Below are 16,661 nucleotides of genomic sequence, written 5' to 3'. Positions count from 1 at the left end.
TTACCTCAATACTAATGTTAGACCTACCTGAAAAATTGTTTTTAAAAACAAAAATGCACTACATGATCAAATATTTAGGTGAGATAATTATATACATTTATTATATACATTTATTTGGGAAAGATGGCCTACAGTAGCCTTAAGTTATCTCATTTTCTAAAATAAACACTTGGTGGTTTTTTCAAGATCTTGACTCAGTTAATTTAGAGTTAGTTTCATTTCTACAAATGGTGCAAACTCTGCAAGATTATAGATAAAAGATTGCCATTCCCCTGCCATTCTGTGATCGGCAGTGATCGGCAATCATGATCTTGGTGATCGGTGATCGGCCCCAAAAATGCTGATCGGAGCATCTCTATCTGAAATGTGATGATTCATGTAGTCAGATGTTCTTTGTCTGTGTGTCAGTAAATCAGACCAGTGACTAAACATCAACTTGTGTTGTTTCTCCGTGTAGGATGAAAATAATCTGTTATTCAACGGTGATTCAATTCTATAAAGAAAGCGATCAAAGAAAGCTCCCTTTGCAATCGTTTGAGCAGTGCACGCTGGAGCTGTCAATCAAACAGGAGAGTTTATCAGTGACGCGTTTATCAGTGACTCCTGTTTTATTTAACGAATCTCTTAACTACATCACCTTTGCACTGTTAGTGAAGATGAAAGCAGTTGTAATGATGAGATCACTGCTTTCATGCGCTCAACATGTGTGTGATCGGCTATAATGATCATCACTGCAACCTTTCATGCCACGATCTAAATATAATGCCATAGATCTTAAAATAATGCCATAGATCTAAATATAATACCATAGATCTAAATGTAATGCAACACTTTTCATGATTAGTTAACCATGAGAGCTGTAATAGTAAAAACGCACACTAAAAGAGAGAGTAATACTATTTCAAATGGAAAGACGTTAGCCAATCACAGCAGTGGGTGTTTACACTGAAGTCTCACAGTGGACACGCCCCTTAAAACGGAGCGTTCAGACCAGAAGGCTAAAATCGGTAGGAAATCGGGTAGGAAAATGCCTTTTATTTATAAATTATTGAATTTTTTTATGTAAAAAGCATTCTAACATTATCAGTGCACCCCAGGAAACATCATATAACAATAAAAAAACGCAGTGCATGAGTCCTTTAATTCATTTTATTTTAATATTCATATTTTATCTTTTAATTATTGTAAGAATTTACTTTTAAATGCATTAAAAAAAAAAATAATAATAATAATAATAAAAAAATAAAATAAAATATATATATATATATATATATATATATATATATATATATTATTTTTTTTTATTATTTTTTTTTTTTATATAATTTGTTTATTTTACTTATTTTTTTTATTTGATTTATTATATTTACAATATGTATTTAATTTAATAAATGTATTTATTTTAGTATTTTTTTTTATTGTTCTTTTACTTTTAGTTTTTTATTTTATTTGTTTTAATTATTTGTTTACTTTATTTATTTATTTGAATCCATTGCAAACAAAATAGATCAACGTATGGCTTCTTTGATTTTATATCACAGGGGGTCTCCCACTTTGGTGCAAGCTCTGCCTGGCCCCAGTACTCAGGTGACAGCAGGCAGTAACCACACTGCAGTGCTTCTCATGGATGGACAGGTCTTCACCTTCGGGAGTTTCTCAGTAAGTTAGCTGTTTCGCCCAACATCAGTCATCAAGTTTAGATTTATTTATATGGGCCTGATTTTATGTTGGTGGAGAACCTGAAGATATATCTTGTGTTGTCTCAACAGAAAGGACAGCTTGGGCGACCCATCCTAGACATGCCCTACTGGAACGCTAAGCCCTCTCCAATGCCCAACATTGGCGCCAAGTACGGCCGAAAGGCGACGTGGATTGGGGCCAGTGGTGATCAAACCTTCCTTAGAATCGACGAGGCGCTAATCAACTCCCACGTCCTGGCCACCTCCGAGATTTTTGCTAGCAAACACATCATCGGTATGTTCCCTTGCTTGATTCACTTGTGTGGTTTAAAGGGCCTATGTAATGTGTCTCCTGTTAAAATCTTTGTTGGCTCCCATTCTGGTCTCTCTAGGTTTAGTTCCAACATCTGTATCTGAGCCTCCTCCCTTCAGATGCCTACTGATCAACAAACTGGACGGGAGCTGCCGCACCTTCAATGACTCAGAGCAGGAGGATCTCCAGGGTTTCGGCCTCTGTTTGGACCCCGTCTATGATGTCATCTGGAGGTGAGGTTCATGGCTGTCTGAAGTCAGCCGACTCCATAATAATGCTAATAATGTGGTTCCTAAAAACAATCTTCACAATTTCTCAGGGTTTCAGTTGTTTACATCTGTATTACATATTTTATGAAAATAATATTTATATCAAATCTCTAATGTTGGCTGATATTGTACATTATGGTATATTATGTGCCCCCAACTATATCTTCTCATTTTAAGCCGTTTCACTATTCTTCCAGGTTCCTACCTGCCACACGCGAGATGTGCTGCTATAACGCTGTGATAGCAGACGCCCGTGTGCCTTCTGCTTCGGACATCCAGGCCCTCTGCAGCATCCTGAGTCCTGAACTGGCTCTGCCCTCGGGCTCCCACGCCAGCACCACCCGTTCCCATGGAGCGCTACACATCCTGGGTACGACAACATAATTCTACCTCCGCTTTACTACTCAGTTTAATGTGCAGTTCACAGCACTCTCTTGTCAAGCAGGATCTCTCAACCCGTCAGGAATGAAGTTACATGATGACAGAACATCCAACACTTTTGATAGCTGTTTCTCATTTCGTTTTAAGAGCTTTTAAATTCTCTCAGAGCTGTTTGACTGACATTGGCTAAGAAATTGTGGCACTGTGTCGGGCACATCAAATTTTCTTTGGTTGTTTGAGAATAAGCGACCATTAAAGCTGCAAAAACACCCCATTCTACAGTTCTGCAACTTACAAAGTGGTGAATATATTTGATGATGTGACCACGTGACATCTACATGTCAGTTACGCCTGTTTCCATGGTGAGGGAGTAGGCTAGATGCTATTATTCTAATACTGAACAGAAGAACACTGGAAAGGGTAAATAATGGGAAAGTCAGTCAAACCGTGTGCTGTTTCTGGATGTGTGTAGCACCTACTACTCTGCAGATCCTTCAAGGTGATGATGCACTGGGCAACTTTTTTGAGCAATGTTGCCAAGCGATGTTGCTTGGGCACTTTCCCATTGAGAATGGACAGCAAATTTCTATCTGGATACTTTAGTGCGGTCGTGGGCCCTGTGTCTCACCAGGTTGCCGTTGGCGGCAACATTGCCCAGCAACATTGCTCAAAATGTTGCCGCATTTATCATCACCTTCAGATGGATCCTTAAGATTTACAAATTAGCAGCTTACTCTCTTTTTTTATATCTTTCAAATATTTTTGGTGTTCTGTGACAGCGACATGAGAGCTGTGATTTAAAAAAAAATTTCTGCAAGGTTATTGAAGAATTGAGCCGTTTAAAAATTATATTAGCAAACCGTTGCCTGTGAAAGCAAAATAAACGTTAACTTTCTAATCGTTTAATTCTAAGGGTAACAGAGAAGGTGGAAAATGGCCAGAATAAATGAGATTGAAAAAGCGTTCATTAACATTATAAGTGGACCTCAGGGGGAATTATGTAATAACAATAAATCAAACTCTCTCGGCCCAGTCTTATAGTTGTAGTGTGTAAGTTGTTCTTTTTCGTTCTGTGTTCAGGTTGTCTTGACACACTGGCTGCGATGCAGGAGCTGAAGATGGGTGTGGCCAGTGCTGAGGAAGAGACTCAGGCTGTGATGAAGGTCTACTCTAAAGAGGACTACAGTGTGGTCAATCGCTTTGAGAGTGAGTTCATCCAAAATCATACGTTTTATGACACTATAGCTGTTACTTTTCTAAATAATACTTTTAGAAGGGGCATTCACATGCACAACACATGTGGAAAAACAGCCTTTAGTCAATAATTTTAATGAGTGTTGGCGATTTCCAGCAGCATAAGCAATTTGACTGATTCATCAGATTTTTTAGGTTAAAATGAAAGGTACAAAATGTGATTGATTGCGTTGTTTTGCACAATGTTTTTTTTAGGCCATGGAGGAGGCTGGGGTTACTCTGCCCACTCTGTGGAAGCCATCCGCTTCTGTGCCGATGCTGACATCTTGTTAGGGGGTTTGGGTCTTTTTGGAGGCAGAGGGGAGTACACTGCAAAGATCAAGGTCAGGTGCTATCTGAGGTTCTTTGTTTTGACCTTCAGCCCACTTCATTCTTTTCTGATTTTTGGTTTGTGATTGAAAGCTGTGATTGTGTTTGCAGCTGTTTGAGCTGGGTCCAGATGGAGGAGACCATGAAACGGATGGAGACCTACTGGCTGAGACAGATGTTCTGGCCTATGACTGTGCTGCTCGGTATGCCTTTATATAAGAGTCATGCAAAACAATATAACAATTTAATTGTTTCAAGAGTACTGGTTGAGTAGTGATATATGCTATAGTTATGTATATAATTTTTTTTTTATATTTTCAGTTTTCATCTAAATTTTGGTTTGTTTTACTAATTTCTATTTTTAGTAATATGCTTGTAGTTTTTATAATGTTTTTATTATTTAAAAATATTTATTTTTTTTATAATTTTTTTGTATATTTTAGTTTGTCATTTTAGTATTGTAACTTTAAACTCGTTTTATTTCAGTTCGTTTAATTTAAATAAATTATTTCAGATTTATTTAAATTAATGAAAACTCTGCACACTTTTCAAAGCAAAACATTGCTCAAAAAAGTGTCTAGGTTTTAAATAATTGATGCACTGTTAAAATGAAGATAAATATTATTGTGAACATGATGAGAGGTAAAGGTGCAGTAAGCGTATATTTTAGTATTTTTTGCGAAACATTATTTTGGTTTGTATGGAAGCCCGTTTCCGCCACAGTTGAGTAAAAAAAATGATTCTTTAAGTCATAATAATGAGACATTTTTTCGTAATAATGCACAATTTGCACGTGCGGGCAGCAACTTCCAGCACATCAAGCGCGGGCAGCAATATGTGCTATCTTATTAGTTTCTTTTTATTCTTTATTTTCTAAAAAATATTTTGTACTGTTGTCTTTGTATACTGAAGCTTCTTCTGTCACCAAAACAAATTCCTTGCGTGTGCAAACATAATAAAGCTAATTTTGATTCTGATATTTATTAAATACAAAAGGCTACTCGGGTTGAATTTGTCACATGCACCATTTATTGAAACATACAACATAATTTTTACAGGAGTATGAGCTATATTTACGGTTGAATGAAAACTGCTGCCCGATCACAACCTTCTGTTGCAACTGTTCAGCAGTGTGGTGGTAGCACAGAGCCTATAGAGAGCGCGAGTAGCGCGCGCCCGTTGCCAGCGTTTGTCCTGCGCAGCTGAATCGGTGCTTGTGTATTGCAAATACAGGCGAATATCGTCCAATATGTCACTTTTTCCGGTGTTCTCCTCAGACCCTGTCTGTCTCTTGCTTTGATTTATGATGGGCAGCATATATCTGCTGAGAATGCGACCGTGTTCCCCTCTGTCCCAAACACATATGCATATAGATGTGTTTTCGTGTATTTAATTTTTTTTCACAGTGCAGGTTGTCATATGGGGATGGTGAAAAACACCGAACACTTCACTACATGATTACATGGTGAAATGTGTTATTTCTCATGTAAATCAGGTTGTGATCAAGAACAATGGCTTTAATTCAGCGTGAGCAAAGCTTGTTCTTGCCTAAAAACCTCTCAAGAGCGCGTTTGCTCAGAGATATTCAATGCTATTCAGATAATAAGGCAATCATTTAATCATTAGTAGCTAAACCCACAGTTAAAATACTGCCCGCCTCGCTTGATGTGCTGGAAGTTGCTGTCCGCATGTGTGAATTGCACATGTGTGGATTAAGTCATAATTACGAGACAATTTCTCATTATTTCGAGATGTTTAGTCATTATTTCGAGAAAGTTTCTCATTATTTTGAGAAAGTTTCTCATTATTATGACTTAAAGAATCATATTTTTTTACTCAACTGTGGCGGAAACGGGCTTCCATAGCTTTGCTTCAGCTATGATAAAAAAGACATCCACTCGTGCATTTTGGGGGCGGAGCAACGAAGCCTTAGGGAGGGGTGTGTTTGTTTGATTTCAGATATCAACCGTGTTTCTCAGAAATCGCTTACTGCTCCTTTAATGTGACAAACTACATCTCTGCTAGGACTTCATACATTGACAAAAAATATTTCAATAACTGCAGACATGAAGCAAAATGATTTATAAATACTGGTGTAATTATTTGTGATGGTTTGTTTTATGTATGCAGGGAGAAGTACGCCATGATGTTCGATGAGCCTGTGCTGCTGCAGTTGGGCTGGTGGTATGTGGCATGGGCTCGTGTGTCTGGACCCAGCAGTGACTGCGGCTCCCACGGCCAGGCAACCATCACCACTGATGATGGGTACGAACACACTTGTTACTGTTATTATTTATAATACTAGAAGGAAAAGAATATCATCATGAACTCTCTCCTGCAGTGTGGTGTTTCAGTTCAAGAGCTCGAAGAAATCAAACAACGGTACTGATGTGAATGCTGGACAAATACCTCAGCTGCTGTATAGGTACATAGGAAATTTGAGTTCTGTGCTTGTTACTTTGGTGTATCAGGTGGATTATTTCTTTCACATACCCATGTTGTTCTGATTTTCCAGGTTGCCCTCTAATGATGGTAACACATCCAAAGGAAAGCAGCAGACCAGTGAGCCTGTTCACATCCTCAAGCGTTCTTTCGCCAGGACCGTGTCTGTGGTATGTGTGTACAAAAATTGCTTATGGGCCAATAATGTGAAGCTTAAATGTTTTTTTCCCCCTCCAAATCCAATAATATCCTCAAAAAAGGCATTAAATGTAATTCATATTTACATACAGGCTGTACGTAAAATATTTGATTACGTTTTACTTGATGGTTACACCACTTGACACAAGTTACTGAAGCCAAGTTTTGTTGAAAATTGTCATTTCTTTTAAAAAATTTATCAAACTGACAAATATATAAGGATTTATAATGATATAATGATATTATTTAATATTTTGTGTGAGGGCTTAATGTAAAAAATGTCTAGGCGGTGTAACTGGTGATTTTAATAAATAAAAAGTCACATTAAAGTCCCTGTAAAGTCAAAACTAAACATGTGTTCTGAGTTCCTCACACCACAGATAAATGTGTTATTAACCACCCAGCCAAATTTGAATCATAAAAAAATCCGGGAAGTACATAAAATAGCTTATCAAAAACCTGAAAAAATGAGCAGCATTCTCTGCTCTCAAACGCTGGGGGTGTGTCCGCTGTCAGCGCCGAAACCACGGCCACTCGCGGGAAAGCGGCAGTAGCACACAAGACAACACTCACTGATCACGAGCGTCTATGATCACGACGCACCAGATGTCAGCGGGACGGGAGGATGAAGGCCTGGGCGGGGGATAGTCGGTTCTGCAGCGGATTATCAGTGAATCCCAGTTGTCTCTGGTGAAAGTTTGTAAAACGATCCGGTGTAAAGTCACTGCAGAGGTAGGTGTCGGTGATGATCCTCAGCTCTCCATCAAGGTTGCTGTTCACAAAATTAATCCACCTCTTCATCGTTTTTGTTTTGTAAGCTGTTATGCAAGTTGTTGACTATAGTAACTAACAGTACTAACAGTAACTCGCGATCGAACTGATGAGAATGTGCTCTAGTAATGATCGTGTTAGGGGAGGAGCCAGGCTCAGTGGCTCCAGTGCGTCATCGAGCCACCGTTTTAGCCCCGCCCAGAAAATCCTGAACACAGCAATGGTGAAAAACTGTTTAACGGTCTAACTTCTGAATTCAGTACTTCATAGTTCACAGTCTTTGTAATGTGTTTCAGCAATACATTTCTAACATTTATAATGTGTTTAGAAACAAATCTCAGAATTGCCTTTACAGGGACTTTAAAGACTGAAATTCTGTAAACAAGCAGTGAAACAGTTTTGTATGAAATATTTGTATATTAAAACTTACCCAAATCAAAGTCAGTGTGGTATAACCATCATGTATGAAGCCCCTTTTTAGGCAGTGAAGCCCCTTTTTGTATTTAGAAAATATATTTGAAAAAATATATATATATTACAGAATTGTACAGAAAATATTTTATTACTTTTTAACTTGATGGTTACACCACTTACACAAAAATGTAAGCTGTCATAAATATACAGTTACTTAGGTCTTAGCACGTTTTAAACTAGATTATAAAAAGACACCTATTTTCCACCATCCCGGCATTCATTGACCTATAAATGTGCTCATGCTGATAGTTTGACTGGCAATTTCCTGAAAAGGAGATGTCAGCATTACCAGCTTGTATTTTCACATAATATCCTTGTCTTAAAATAAAATTGACAAGGAACAGATGTACAGCAGCCAATTTGGAATGGTTTATTTTAGAGTATTTTTATTGCTTGTTATTCTTTAAGGAAATCCCTTTACTATTGGTGCTTTTTTCTTGGCCTTTCTGCTTGGTGCAGTCAAACGAACAAGCCAAGCTAGTAATAGGTCAGATCCTTGGTTCATTTCCAAGTTGTGTGTGTTTGTTCTTGTGTCAGGATTGTTTTGAGTCTCTGCTGAGTATCCTGCACTGGAGCTGGACCACGCTGGTGTTGGGGGTGGAGGAACTGAGGGGACTGAAGGGTTTCCAGTTCACAGCCACCCTTCTGGATTTGGAGCGCCTGCGGTTTGTGGGCACCTGCTGCCTGCGACTGTTGCGCGTCTACATCTGCGAGATCTTCCCCATTTCTGGTATTATATCTCCTCTGTTGTTTAAAGGGGTTAAAGTGGCACCCCACTAGCTGTTTGTCAGCAAACAAAAAAATCTGAAAAATTATATAGCAAACATCTTAAAGGGACAGTTCACCCACAAATTGTATTAATTACTCACCCTGATGTTGTTCCAAACCTTTAAGACTTTCGTTCATCTTCGGAAAACAAATATAGATATTTTTAATAAAATGTGAGAGCTTTCTGTCCCTCCATAGACAGCTATGCAACTGACACTTTGATGCTTCAAAAAGTTCATACAGAGGTTGTAAAACTAATCCATATGAATTGAGACATGTTCACTTGATGTGCGAGGACCAATGAGGTTCATTCTTGTGTTACGCAGCACGTTTCAGTTCAGCAAGAACCAGTGAGGTTCATTCTCGTGTTACGCAGCACGTTTGAGCTTCGGCAAGTTTTACGATCTCTTTATGAACTTTAAGCGTCAAAGTGTCAGTTGCGTAGCTGTACATGTAGAGACAGAAAAGTCTTAGATTTCATCAAATATATCTTCATTTGTGTTCCGAAGATGAACGAAAGTCTTACGGGTTTGGAACAACATGAGGGTGAGTAATTAATGAGAGAATTTTCATTTTTGGCTGAACTATCCCTTCAATTATAATTTGAAGAGGTCTTATATTTGGATATGGAAAAACAGGAATCGCTATAAAGCCTAATGTGATTATTAAACTTCAATATTTCTTTTTGAATGAGCGGCTGGCAACAGTAAAGCATAGACATTTAAAAATAAGAGTACTGGCATATTTCGGGCTTGTTTATAATGAAAAGTTCTGCATTATGCTTAAAGTTTTTATTATTTATTAATGATATATAAATTATTACTATTTTGGTTACACAAAACTGTATACCTTTTAATTCAAAGTAAACTCTTATAGCTTCTGTCTGGGCTGCCCCGTCACAGGAAGGAAAGACAAAGAACATTACATAACACACATTATTCAATATATACATTTTACTGTTTTTACAGTTATATAACGTTTACATGCTTTAAAGTAGGCCTATAAATACATACATAAATAAATGAATATTAAATACAGTATTAGAAATATTTGAAAACTAAGTATATGTTTTGCATTCTAATAAATTAATTCATTTTGCTTGTAAATGTCTTATTGTAGCTTTTTATTAAGGAAAACACATTATTTGATACATTTTCATTGCAGCCCAAGTATTTTATAATACTCCTAAATAATTCTACTTAAGAGCACATGCTCTTAAGTGTGCTAAAAAAAATAGTTGTTAATTCTTGTTAAAATTGATTTTGAACACTGCTGTGACTCTCTTGACACTGTACTACTAGACGTTGTCACCTGGTCTTATTGTTACACACTGAATCTGTGCTGTCACTTCTTGCTGAGCTGTACTATCAATGTCACAAGTGGAATTCCCTTGAGTTACAGATGTAATCTATATTGACTGCCAGGGTCTCATGTCACACTAGTCCTTTTAAGCACATGTAATGAAGAGGAAGACAGCTTGGGGCAAAGGAATAGTCTTGAGGACCTTTAACTGACAGCACACTGTTTGGACCACATCGCATCTACATGTATCATATACTGATGGTGTGTGTGTCTCTTATCCAGCCAGTACCAAAGCTGTCGTGGAGGAGTCCAGCAAGCTGGCGGAGTGTGTAGGAAAGACGCGCAGCCTCCTGAAGAAGATCCTGTCAGAGGGGATGGACAACTGCCTGACCAAGCTGGACAATGACCCGCAGGGATATTTGAGTCAGCCCCTCACGCTGCTGGAGGCTGTACTGCAGGAGTGCCACAACACCTTCACCGCCTGCTTTCACTCCTTCTACCCCACCCCTGCCCTGCAGTGGGCCTGCCTCTGTGACCTGCTCAACTGCCTGGACCAGGTATTCACAATCATTAGAGATTCTAGTCAAGTCACCTTTTATTTATATAGCACTTTTTACAATACAGATTGTTTCATAGCAGCTTTACAGTGATAACAGGAAAATAATGCAACAAAGTTTGTTTCTGCTGTACATCAGCTCTGGAAGCAAATAGTGTCATTGTGCTTCATTTTAGTTTTAGTTAATTAATTTAATTTATCTATACAGCAGCTCTGGAGAAAACAATGATGTCGTCATCCAGCTCAGTTCAGTTCTCATACAATGGTGTCAGTGCAGTCAGATCAATAATATTGTTGAATATTAATATTCTAGAGTTGTAGTTTGATGTTCTGCTTAAAGGGATAGACTCACCATCATGTCTTTGCAAACCTGTATGGCTTACTTTCTTCTGTGGAACACAAATAAAGATATTTTGAAGAATGTTGGCGACTAATCCGATTCGAGTTCCAGTGACTTCCACTGTATGGAAAAAATACAGTGGAAGTCAGTTTCCCAAAACTGTCTGGGCATCAACATTCTTCAAAATATCTTCTTTTATGGTTAGCAGAAGAAATAAATGGAGTACATGATTCCAGAATATTCATTTTTAGGTGGACTTTCCCTTTAACTTTATTTGGTCTGGTCTGATTTTAGCCAATCTATAAATCATAAATGGATGAATCTAAATAAACCTGTCAAGAACATTTCAAGGTCATAATTTCACTCAACATCATAAGGAAGAAATAATAAATTACGTTTTGTATAACTAAACTTTTTTAGGACTATTTTCCCCCTGCGCCAGATTCTCTTTACTGTAATGCAAAACTAAATAATGATTTATTCTTTAAAATATAAAGTATGTATTCTTTAAAATATATAATGTGGTTGCTTGTATTGTACTGACTTTAATTTATGCGCTGTAATTCAATATATTACAGTAATTTTATTACAAATTTCAATTGATAATTTAATGATAATCAACATTAAGGTTAATGTGGAACAAAAAACTCAAATAAATTGTTCTCTATTTGGGTGGAAATGTGCCTCCTTGTAATAAAAGCAATAAAAACTATATATTTGTTAGATTTTACATTACTTTTATCATCATCATTATATTTTTCTTCTTTTTTAATATGTATAATATATTTATAATATTTTTGTGTATTTTGGTTAATTTGACTGAAAGGGTTAATATGGGGAAAAAAAATTGACAATCTTTTTGTTAATGCTTTGGATTTATATATAGAGTATATGCGCATGCATTTCTTTTAATTTTGGGGTGAAATGTGACCTAGATATGTTTTTTTGATATTCAGCTTTCTGAGAGGCTTTTTCAGCTGAACCACTTTCAGTTCCCAGCTCACTCTGCAAATGAGCCACTTGACAGATTTAGGCCTGATGAATTTGAGCTCTAAAATATCTCCAATGACACTCTTAATCAGAAAGATTATCTAAACAAAAAAAACAGACTCCATGTTTTCTTTTTTAGAAAATACAGAGGAATACAGTTGATTGGTTGATTGGTATCGGACGTATAGTCTGGTTAATTGCAGCAAAAGCTCTATTAATCATAACATTTGACCTTCATGTCAACCTCCAGGACATTCAAGAGGCGAACTTCCGCACGTCGAGCAGCCGTCTGCTGGCTGCGGTGATGTCAGCACTGTGTAACACGTCGGTCAAGCTGACCTCCATCTTGCCCATCGCATACGATGGGGAGGTGTTGCTGCGCTCCCTCGTCAAGCAGGTCAGCACGGAGAATGACTCTGCTCTCGCTCACCGCTTCCCCCTGCTGGTGGCACACATGGAGAAACTCAGCCACGTGAGTACCATCGCCTGTTCAAACATGCATAATCAATTTATTTGAAAACTAAAACATTTTATTAATGTTCATCTGCCTCAGCGTTTACCAAATTGTCTGTCGTGTTTTGATCAGACGGAAGAGAATCTCATGGGTATGACCACTTTCCGGGAGGTTCTGGAGAAGATGCTTGTCATTGTGGTTCTTCCTGTGAGGAAGAGTCTGAGGAAGGAGGTGGAGCTCTTTTCTCCTCATCTGGTGTCCAACACTTGTGGCCTGCTGGCCAGTATTGTCAGTGAGCTCACCGCCTCTGCTCTCGGCTCTGAGGTTAGAAGGACAAATCTCCTACTACTTTCTCATTCCTCTCTCCCTCGCACACACACACACTCCTCGTCTCTTTGTCCGCAGAGCATTCACCTGCTGCTTTAATTGCTTTACAGCCACCGATTGGCCATAAATAGCTTTTAAATGGTGGAGGAAAAATTATTTTTCTCCGTTTCATGTGATCTTCATGTTCATGAATCTGCATCCGTATAGCTCCACAGAAACCTCCGCACATCTGTTATTCTGAAAGTTCAAAAGATCCTTGTCCCATGCCCTTTATTTAAAAAACAAATAAATATAAGGTATATATAATAAAAATAAGGTAAAATTTATTATATAATTAACTATATATAATATATATTGTTTTTTTATAATATATATTATATTTATATTATATATAAACTAATTTACTATATAGATTTACTGTATATATGAAAAAAAAAAAAAAAAAAAAAAAAAAAAATATATATATATATATATATATATATATATATATATATATATATATATATATATATATATATATATATATATATATATATATATATATATATATATATATACATAATATCTGATTTATGTTAATCTATATAATTTTTATTCTGTATTTCTGTTATGTTTTTTAATTCATAATTTTACTTCATGTCGTATTGTGTATGGTTGTGTGTGTGCCGCATTTTGAATTTAAATTTAACATATAATTTATAAAATATTTGTAAAATATTTAAAATATAAAAAAATATTTCTAATTAAAATATTATTCACATATAGAATGTTTATATACGATTCATACAATGGCATGTTGCTTTCATTTATAAATTAAGTTTGATGTGCTATTAGCATTGTTGTAGAAATACTGGTAAATTTATTTTAATTTTAGTATTGAAGTACCTGTACTTTAGTACTTATTTTGTAATCTGATCAATAATAGTGTGCTACTCCAACTGTCTAACACGTTGGACTGTTTTAACATTTTACCATGTTTAAAAGCATTGAACACTGTAGATTTATTTCCAATAATCAGCGCAAAAATGGAAAGTGCAACGATTCTATGTCACCTGCTTGTGTGGGATTGTTGTAGTAGGAAGCTGAGTCATGAGAACAGGTGTGTCCTCCACAGGACCTCAACAGTCTACTGCAGTCCGTCTCTCTCCTCTCTCTGATGGCTTTGGAAAAGGCCATTGGCTTGTTGCCATGGTAACTGGCATGTCATGCTCTGTTCGAGTATGTTATCCAGACTGTTACAGCTGCTTTGCTGCTCTTTAACACTGTTCATTACCAAAGAATGAATATAAATCGTATGCTGGCTAATGGCATCCAGTCTCTGTTGTTTGCAATAGCACAGGAAGAGCAGGGTTTTAGGTGTTGGTTGTCATGGAGGCTCCTGTTCAATAACAAAAACATCCTCTCTCAGTTAGTCTTATCTGGCCTACTGCCACCTGCTGGAAAAACATCTTTGAAGGATATGTTGCATTTTTATTTTCCATTTCCAACTATCCATATCCAAAACATTTATAATGTAAAAATCCCTCTAAACTAAATGTAAACTAAATGTAAGTTCTTGTGTACACTTTTGAAACTTCTTGACTGTTGTTGTGCAGGTGGACGGGCTGAACTCCCTGCACTCTGTGAAGTCCACCCCCAATCGCTTCACTAAGACCAGCCAGGGACGCAGCTGGAACACGGGGAACGGCTCCCCCGATGCCATCTGCTTCACTGTGGACAAGCCAGGGGTGGTGCTGGTGGGTTTCTGTGTGTACGGGGGAGGCGGCATCCATGAGTATGAGCTGGAGGTGCTCGCTGATGATGTAAGTTTTTTTTTCTTTATTCATCACCTAATTGCTCACGAAAGCTACACTTATGCCATTTAAAGGAATAGTTCACTCAAATATAAAAATTATCCCATAATTGACTCAACCTCAAGCCATCCTAGTTGTATATGGCTTTCTTCTTTCAGCTGAACACAATCGGAGTTGGACTATATTGCCAAAAGACGCCTGGCTGTACATGCACAAGAACTTTAATGACATCCCATTCTTAATCGCTAAACTGTTCCCACAAAGTTGGGAGCATGACATTGTCCAAAATGTCTTAACTGGAACTTAACTGGAACCAAGGGGCCAAGCCCAACCCCTGAAGAACAACCCCACACCATAATCCCCTCTCCACCAAACTAACCAATGCCACTAACAGTTGACCTTGGAATATTTAGTAGTGAGGAAATTTCACGAATGGACAAATTTCACAGGTGGAAACCTATCACGGTACCCATTCTTTTACAAATGTTTGTAGAAGCAGTCTGCATGCCTAGGTGCTTTATTTTATACACCTGTGGCCATGGAAGTGATTGGAACACCTGAATTCAATGATTTGGAGGGGTCTCCCAATACTTTTGGCAATATAGTGTACATTAAATAAAACCCTAAATCTTCCTAGCTTTGTAATGGCATTAAATGAGAGTTTTTGAAAACGACAGAAAGCACATCCGTCCAGTGCACCCAACGGCTGTACGCACATTCACAGGAGAGTTGCGTGGTTTTCGCAAGAGGCGCCTATTCTCGCCTAGCCTACGCTTCGCCTAAGTCATACGTCGGCTCAGAGGTCACCCTTCCACCAGAGCTCGACTCTCTTATGAAATTGCTTTAAATATGGATATTTTTCTATATTTGTTAACCCTCTGGAGTCATATGGATTACTTTTATGATGGATGGATGTGCTTTTTGGAGCTTCAAAAACTCAGGCAATATTCAATGCCATTACAAACCTGGGAAAAGCCAGGATATTATTTAATATAACTTTGTGTTCAGCTGAAAGAAGAAAGTCATATACACCTAGGATGGTTTAAAAAAATTGTGTTTTAGGTGGAACATGATAGGAGGATTTTTTAAGAATCTTCTCATTTAAGTTAGAGCATGTGAATGAGTTCTCACAATGTCTTACCCTGTTGTTTTTCTCTGTGTTCCTGTTCTGTCCATCTGTCCTGTTTTATCAGGCTCAGACGGAGCACCCTGGAGATTCCGCCCACTCCCACAGATGGACGTCTCTAGAACTGGTCAAAGGCACTTACAGCACTGACGACTCCCCCAGTGACATCGCTGAGATCCGTCTGGACAAAGCTGTTCCTCTGAAGGTGCTGTGAATTTTACACATGAATCACACAAAGCATAAATTTCACTTCGGCACAAACTCACTTCCACCCTGTTGCTCTTGCAGGAGAATGTGAAATATGCTGTCCGACTGCGTAACTATGGCAGCCGCACAGCCAATGGGGATGGAGGCATGACCACCGTACAATGCTCTGACGGAGTTGCCTTCACCTTCAGCACCTGCAGCCTGAGCAGCAATGGCACCAACCAGACCAGAGGCCAGATCCCTCAGATTCTCTTTTATAGGTCTGCACTATATATTCTTTTATCCGCCTACAAAATTCCTTCTTATTTCCAAAGGATGCAACACCTTCTTGACGGCGATTGTTTGTTACAGGAGTGAATATGATGGCGACCTGCAATCACAGCTGTTAAGCAAAGCCAATGAAGAGGACAAGAACTGCAGCCGTGCTCTTTCTGTAGTCAGCGTGGTGGTGCGGGCGGCCAAAGACCTCCTCCAAAGGGCCTTTGCTGTGGACGGTGAGGATCACAGCCCACCTCACACCATTTGTTGAGCTAATGTTATTATGATAGAAATAAGAAATACAATTTTACATGATATATGAATGTTTTGGATTAAAACATTATTTTCATGATAATTAAGCATCTCATTACCCTAATGCAAAAAATGATGTGGATATTTTTTATTATTGTATAATGTTTCCTGAGGTGTATTTATATTGTTAGTATGATT

At 37.8% G+C, this 16,661-nt stretch overlaps 1 protein-coding gene across 26 annotated transcripts in view; it reads left to right on the top strand.

Annotated features, from left to right (window-relative positions):
• mycbp2 (MYC binding protein 2) overlaps positions 1-16,661 on the top strand; it is a 142,465-nt gene that overhangs the window by 75,613 nt on the left and 50,191 nt on the right. For all 26 annotated transcript variants that reach the window (XM_079820961.1, XM_079820952.1, XM_079820950.1 and 23 more), the window contains 18 exons: positions 1,542-1,659; positions 1,770-1,974; positions 2,072-2,225; positions 2,459-2,631; positions 3,723-3,848; positions 4,092-4,219; positions 4,317-4,408; positions 6,336-6,470; positions 6,547-6,630; positions 6,721-6,817; positions 8,628-8,820; positions 10,443-10,717; positions 12,297-12,518; positions 12,633-12,824; positions 14,423-14,629; positions 15,814-15,951; positions 16,035-16,213; positions 16,305-16,447. In XM_079820961.1, coding sequence (XP_079677087.1) covers positions 1,542-1,659; positions 1,770-1,974; positions 2,072-2,225; positions 2,459-2,631; positions 3,723-3,848; positions 4,092-4,219; positions 4,317-4,408; positions 6,336-6,470; positions 6,547-6,630; positions 6,721-6,817; positions 8,628-8,820; positions 10,443-10,717; positions 12,297-12,518; positions 12,633-12,824; positions 14,423-14,629; positions 15,814-15,951; positions 16,035-16,213; positions 16,305-16,447 — 2,861 coding nt within the window. The remainder of the gene's footprint in view (positions 1-1,541; positions 1,660-1,769; positions 1,975-2,071; positions 2,226-2,458; positions 2,632-3,722; positions 3,849-4,091; positions 4,220-4,316; positions 4,409-6,335; positions 6,471-6,546; positions 6,631-6,720; positions 6,818-8,627; positions 8,821-10,442; positions 10,718-12,296; positions 12,519-12,632; positions 12,825-14,422; positions 14,630-15,813; positions 15,952-16,034; positions 16,214-16,304; positions 16,448-16,661) is intronic.

This window comes from Gobio gobio (genome assembly GCF_949357685.1).
Source record: "Gobio gobio genome assembly, chromosome: 7".
NCBI lineage: Eukaryota > Metazoa > Chordata > Actinopteri > Cypriniformes > Gobionidae > Gobio > Gobio gobio.
This window is presented reverse-complemented; position numbering and strand designations above follow the sequence as displayed.